General features: G+C 46.6%; 1 protein-coding gene across 2 annotated transcripts in view; it reads right to left on the reverse strand.

The window, feature by feature from the left end:
- Positions 1-6,016: 6,016 nt before the first annotated feature.
- Positions 6,017-7,251, reverse strand: part of SLC45A1 (solute carrier family 45, member 1) — an 11,461-nt gene continuing 10,226 nt past the window's right edge. For both annotated transcript variants that reach the window (XM_010565337.1, XM_010565336.1), the window contains 2 exons: positions 6,754-6,959; positions 6,017-6,687 (listed from right to left, as the gene is read on the reverse strand). In XM_010565337.1, the coding sequence (XP_010563639.1) occupies positions 6,406-6,687; positions 6,754-6,959 (488 nt within the window). In that variant the 3' untranslated portion in view covers positions 6,017-6,405. The remainder of the gene's footprint in view (positions 6,688-6,753; positions 6,960-7,251) is intronic.

Genomic DNA, 7,251 nt, shown 5'->3' on the forward strand with positions numbered 1-7,251 from the left:
CTCCTGGCGCCGATTTACTGTAACAGGGCTGGTCCATGGTCCAGGAGAGGCCTGGTGCAGACAAATGCAAATGGGACTGCAGCTGCGTTTCTGTTTAGTTTGTCCAGAGAGGGTCTGGGCCTACTTGTTCATTTACAAGCAGAAGGGAATGATTTCAGTCTCGGGTAAAGAGGGAGTGGGGTTTGCATGAAGTGAGGTGAGAGCCTTCATCACGTACTTGACCCTATGCTGAGAAGCAAGAAACCCACTGAAGTCTCTCTCCTACCTTAGATATGCCTCTTGCTTTTGGGGATTTCCTTTGGCACAACTCTTACACAACTCTACAAAGGTCATGCAAAGACAAGTTTTCACTTTTACATCCCAGTAAGGCTTGTAGTGTAACCTCCCCAACAAAGGAAGAATAGACAAAACACTCTTAAGAAAGGGGCTGGCTTGCTTTTAACAGAATCACAATACTGAGCATGGGTGGTTTTATTTCTGCTTACAGGTGAAAGATCAGATGATTAAAAACCGATTCGTTGAAGTGGATGAGGCTGTGAAAGGTGGTGTTGCTTTTCTAATCGTCCCGCCTTCTTCCATGTATTTGATATGTACAGAGTCACATTTTATATAAAATGGTGGCTGTACTCTGGTACAGGGTTTCTAGGAAGTTCCTCTCTAGCTTACTCTAGATTTCCTTGCTTCAAAGGTAAAGGTTTGCATCTGCATTGTTCTTCCAATCGTCATCTAAAGGTACCAGACAGCTCTCCCTTTGTGGAGCTTTCTGCTTTGAACACAAGAAGGTAGTTTGTAAGGTTTCTTTTGAGACAGTTTCGTGGAGGCCTGGCTTTTTTGCCTATTAAAAAAAACCCCAAACTACTTTGTTATTAAATAAAGCATCCCATAATCATACATGAGGCAGTAAAGCAGGTGCTTTCACATCCTTTTGAATACGTAAGTGCTACAGGGTGCTCTGTAATGCAGTAGGGTGAGTGGCTATTAGCATCAGACTCTACTGTTGCAAGACACAGTAAGAACACCAGGTAAATGAAGGAAGTAATAAGAGGAGAGTCTGGCCGTGCTGAGGTTGTGCTTTCCGCAGTGGCTCCTCTCAGCTTTTCTCTTGCCCAGCCTATTGTCTTAAGGCACCTGCTACACTGAGAAACAACATGCAACTGATTGGAGACTTACAGAAAATGTGTGTTTCTCCTCACCTAACTCCTTCCTTGTCTGTGCAAGCAGTGGGCCTGTTTCTTTTTGTGGACCAAACAAGTAACTCAGGGTTCCTAAATTGCTGCACATGGATCAGAAGAATAATTTGTGCAACAATGCACAGTCTCTAGGCCACACTAAACCCAGCCTGCCATAGAAACAGTGGATTTTTCTGCGCAGAGTACTGTGCACCAGTACAGGACAGCCCCAGCTTTAAAAAAGAAAAAAAAAGCATACTAAGCTTATAAAGCATAATTCTCAAATAGCTGCTCTGATGCTGTCAGTGGGTGAAGGCTGCGAACAAATTACAGAGCAATTCCAGTGTCTTGCAAATGGCGAGAGTGCAGTGCTGGAAAAAGGGTATGGCTGAGGCCTCTGGAGTTTGCTAGAGAAAACCAGTAGCAGTTAGCTATGACCACTGAATACAACTTTGGCTTTCGGCTGAACCTGCCTTTCAAGAGATTAGTTGATACTTTTCTTCAGAGCCATGATGACCTGTTGCTTAAGGGGGCTGTACGTGGCAACGTAACGTACAGGGATCCAAGTTCAAGGGTGTATGTGTTGCTGTAGATGCTGCACTACATACTTTCTCTAGAGCAAGGGCTAGGGCAAAAGGAGAAAGAATTTTCCTTTTCTTGGCAGGAAGCAGCTATTAAACTCATTCAGCTATATTGTCACCTTCCCCTATTTCCCCTGAAAGTTGTGTGGGCTAAACAAAACAGCTGCATACAAGGAGTGAGCATAAGTCAGAAGCAGAGTATCATCAGGCTGACGCACAGCAAAAACTAGGCTTGAAGAAAGCCACAAGTGAAGCTCGAATCTCTAGCATAGTAATTCTTCATAGCATTTGATAGCAATACGGTTAAATTCCTCATTGTTTAAGTAGCTCTTGTAAGCTTGGTTAGCACTGTACTCACACAAACCAAAATCTTCATTTCTGCTCTGACGTTGTGATTTCCTCTGCTGGCCGTTCTGTTGGCTATTGCAACAAAATTTGTTATCCTTTGTTCGAGAAAGCTATCGCTGGATCCTAGAAAAAGCAAAAACAAAACAAAACAAACAAAAAGAGCTTACATACAGCTTATATATGCAGCGAATACTGCATCATCCCCATTGTAGACTGCTCCTCAGTCTGCAGACTGCTACTCCGTGCGTATTTTGCATTTGAATTAATCTGATTAACATTACTTCATTGCCTGCTTTCTTCCTGCTCCTGGAATACTTCTGTGTTCCATACACTAGGCAAGCTGATGAAGCAGTCTCCCCTTTACTTACTGCTAACTATTAGTGCTATTTGGGTATTGGACTATGCTGTTGCCTTTGAGATCTAAAGTAAAACTCCTTGGCTAGCACTGTGGGAGGGGGTTTTAGGCAGCAAGCTGCACACATCAAAAATTCTCATTATTCCATGCATTTATCGTTTCTGCACAGGATATACAAGAGAGAGCGAGCGCACGTTGGCAAGGCTTTTAACATGAAGAACTCCTTGTACAGCATAGAATGCTGTCTTCCCAGAACTTTCAAACCCGTTAGGCGACAGCATGGACAGCAATACCGAGGAATCTAAGGATTCCAGTAAAAGACCACTAGTCTGTCCCGGTGCTGCTGCCCTACAGCTTTTGCTGTTGTCTTGGGTGTTGCAGCCTGCATTTGCCACCCTAAATGCAGGCCCACTTTCACTAGCACCTTCCCTTCCACTCACCCTGCTTACAGAAGCGCAGCCTGGGGCAGAGGAACAGCAATGGAAAGTTGCTGCAGCCAAATGAATCGTTATGTCTTAACAACCAGAGGTATGGAAAATGTCAATTTAGATAAATTAAACAGATGCTGGAGATTTCCCTTGGCATTTCAGCTCCAGTAGTCATAGAATTCTCAAGACGTTTATTGTACTTAATGCAATCCATTGGGTGGTGTTATGGTAATGGCATCTAAAAGTCTCTCACTAAGGCTGTCATCCAGTCTGAGGGAGGGAGAACATACAGTAAGAAAGCCACCTTTCACCTGAAGACAAATTCTTTTTTTAATAAAATAAAGTGCATCTCCTGTAGAGTACCAGATGACTAACTACTTGTCAGTAGAAAATAAATTGTCTAGACTCTTTTCAAGCAGCTCCCAATATAGCTTTTCTTTTTATATATATACAGTCATGCAATTTGATTTGATTCTTGAGAAGACTTATTTTCTTCATTCAAGGATACAGCAAACGTTCCAAACTCATTAGGTTGTCTTTTTTGGGAGACATGGCAGAGGTCAAGTGAACTGCAGGCACACGCTGAAATGGTTACAGCTAGCTTAATTACAAATGTGAGACAATTGATTAGGTGCTTTCTCTGTCCCTCTCCCCATTTTCCCTACTTATGTACATCTGTTATAAATACATTTATGAACATCCACAAATAATTGCCATCAAGCAACCTTTAATGATAAGGACTTAATCAAAATTAACCTTTAGGCACTGCTGAAGAGATTCAACTACAGCACGGCGTAAAATCACTTTCCTGCCTAAACTCATGCATCTTACTTCTAAACAGCAGCTTGCAGATTTAGAATATTTGAAGGGTTTGGATTCCAAAAGGTAAACATCACTTTGCAGCTCACAGTTCAACAGTGACCACATACAGTAATTTCTGTAAAACACAAAATGTATGACAAAGGAAGAGAATAAGCAAGTAAGCAGTGCCTCTTCTTTAAGTTAGTTTCTATGGATTTGGTGCGACTTCCAACACTGCATGATGGTGGCAGGCTCTGGGTTCTTTCCAGACGCCACCAGTATTGCTCAAAGCCCCAAATTAACATACATTGATGTTGACTTAAAAGTACTATGTATGTAAACACTATATAAATACATATGCAAAACAAAGTCCATATCCTCTAAAATAGAAAATGTGATATATATTCTATTGGGCAATGCATACAGGCAATAGCAGTAGTTTTATAACTATATAAATGTATTTCACCAGGTTATTTACATAGGGAAGCAGAGACAAACATTACGATGAAATACATTGATTTCATAATTCTGTGAATCTTTTGAAGATCCTCGCTTGCAACAAAATGATCTGCAACTCCAGCTACCTAGGAAAGTAAAGTGCTCATGATCCATTTAGTGCAATAATGCTGGCTACAAAACTTAAGAGGAGAAAACATTTTAAGAACTAGTACCGCATTAACTAGTGGGACCAAACAAAAAAAAAAAAAAGAAAAATCATTTTTTAGTTTAAAAGTTCGATAAGGAAGAGAAATTAAGGTTACACAGCAGACCAACATGAAAAGAAAAATTCTCCAAAGTCAAGTCTTTAGATTGTCAGAAATCGGAAGTGCCAAATGTACAGTTTCTCAGGCTATTTTGTTCCAGCTTCATCCTGAACATTCTTGGAGACAGCTGTCCCATAATCCAGGAAACGGCATGTCACAGATACTCCTGCAGATATGACACTACGTAAGCCCAAACAAAGAAAAGAAAGATGAACAGACTCACCAATCTGACAGTCCTTTACCTCTGAGTGCTTAACTTCAGCGTTCCTCCATTTAAGTAAATAACGAGTAGCATGAAACTTGCTTCTCAAATAAAAAAAAGTAATAGGGATGGATGATAAAAACAAGGGGTTCTTACAAGCTGTGCATTACGCTTTCAGCACTGGGGTATAGTAAGCCACAACAGCTAAAGATTGCACAAGTTATTTCATCTTGGCATCACAGATCAAGCACCAGAACAAACTTAGGTGAACAGTCAAGTACAACTCATTTAAAAGGAGTGACACTCCAGAGAAAACCCTTCTGCACCCAAAGACAAGGTGAGCAAAAATAACCTCCAGAGGGATGCCATGCACAGCACACGTAAACACCAAAATGCCCCATCAGCCCTGGTAAACCTTGGCTGTCTACCCAAATACAGAGGGAGGCTGACAGTGATCCTAGAAAGTTTTATTTCTGTTTTCGTCTTTGCTCTCAAGACTTAAAAGACTCCCGGGCTTAACTGGAACTTATATGAGACCTCACACTTACCACCTTCCAAAATCAGAATAATTAAGAATTCTCACAGATAATGAAACCCAAAGCCCTTTTTTACTAGTTTCAGTGAGAGACGGAAGATGCAGCTCTAGCTGACAAGTACTTTATCACCGATCCCATGCAGATTTTAAAATGTCACAAGGTACAACTGAATGAAAAACAAGGATGATGTGCTACAGGCTTTCACACAAATTATTTTTCTTACATTCTCAACTTTGAGAGTAAGCTTCTACCCAAAGGAAGTTGACGCAAAAAGACCCTTCTCCCCAAAGGTGGCTTATGGACAACTGCCTGTCCTCCTGCTAAGTCATCACAAGCCCTTGTAGTCTTAGTTAAAAGTCTAACGTGGAAGCAAATATGCACATATTGGCAACCACCACCATGGACCACAGCCAGAACCTACAGAGCAGGGTTTGCAAGCCAGGCCACTGCGGTTTCACCCCACAGTGGCTTCTTGGAGCAGTTCTGCTGGCAGGAGCTCTGCGCACCCAGGAGCCTGGCTGTGGCACTTGACAGAGTAAGCCACCTGAGCAAGACCAGTCACTCTCTGCCTTTCCCAAGTTTTGAAAAGCACCCATCCAGAGCCAGGCCTACCACAGGCAGAGACCGGGACCCGCAGGTTGGTTCCGCCGCTCCCTGAGGCCTCACGGGAGTCACTACTGCCCTCGGCAAGTGAGGTCCAGGCTGCTCCGCCGGGCTGTGAGATGGGACCTTCTGCCCACGAAGCCGGCGGAGCACTGCAGCCCCAGCGCTCCGACAGCGGCAGTGCCTGCAGGGGCATGTGCAGCCCCGCAGCTCGCTGCCACCTGAGAGATAGTGGTCGCCCTGCCCGGGCGCCAGGCTTCCGGGTCCCCTGCCTCAGGCCGGACAACGCCACTCATCCCGCCAGGAACGACTGACGGCACTGCGGGGCAGCTGGAGGGAATGGCCCCGCACTGGCACCACCGCTTCCTGTTGCCGTGGCCCTAGGGGCACAGATGGGCCTTTGCCGCCACAGGGGAAGGATGAGCGGTGCCAGGTGCCGCCAACTCGCCCCTTGGCTCCCGCGGGCAGGGGAAAGCTCGGCGAAGCCAGCGCAGACCTTCTCGCCATTTGCCAGGCCCACTGCTGCCATCCCGGGGTGGGGCACGAGCCCACCGTGCCGCGATGGGGAGGCCGAGGGCAACGCAATGAGGCAGCGGAGGCTGTGGCGGCTTCTCCCATTTATTCGTTCCGCGCGCGGGGCAAGAGCGGGCGCTGCTCCTCAGCGGGTGGCAGCTCCTCGGCAAGCGGCGACTCGTAGGTGACGCAGAGGGAAGAGAAGAGACAGCCCAGGAAGGATACCAGGCTGGCGAAGTACATGGCGCCGCTGGCGCTGCCCACAGCCGCCGTCAGTGGCCCCATGGCCAGGGCCACGAGGATCTGTGCCAGGAAGTACTGACAGCTCAGCAGGGAGATGTCAACGCCCATCCCACGCCGTGTGCCCTCCGCCTGCGAGCCTACGAACTGTAGGGGACACAGCGTAAGGGGGCGCAGCGGAAGCCCCTCTCCCCTCCCCAGCCTGGGGCTCACCTCGCAGCTCTGGTAGTAGTCGCAGAGCAGGGAGTAGGGCAGCGTGCAGAGCGTGGCGAAGAGGATGCCGTAGGTAGCGCAGAGTGACAGCACTATGTAGATGTTTCTGGAGAGCGTGGCCAGCCCCGTGCCCAGCCCGAAGGCCAAATAGGCCACAAAGTACAGTGTCCGTGTGCTGAACCGCTCCTCCAGCTTCTCCAGTGCAGCTGCAAGACAATGGCAAGGCATTCGGGGTGAACCGTGGCCCTCCCCAACGCTAGCCCATCATTCGACCTAAGGGGTGCACTTTCAGGCCCCACAGCCCAGCTTTTAGGCAGCCACATCTCAGCGGCAACCGTTACACCTTTGACTAACTGGTGGCTCACACGTGAATGCCAAGGACCCCACTTCCAAACCCCACTGCCACAATGCAGCCTTGCTGCCCTACCTGTGTGGAGGACACGGCAGAGCTGAAGGCTGGCAGTGCCCCTGTCCCAGAGGGGTAAATGGGAATTGTTG

This window comes from Haliaeetus leucocephalus, unplaced genomic scaffold (assembly GCF_000737465.1).
Source record: "Haliaeetus leucocephalus isolate CR32 unplaced genomic scaffold, Haliaeetus_leucocephalus-4.0 Scaffold190, whole genome shotgun sequence".
NCBI lineage: Eukaryota > Metazoa > Chordata > Aves > Accipitriformes > Accipitridae > Haliaeetus > Haliaeetus leucocephalus.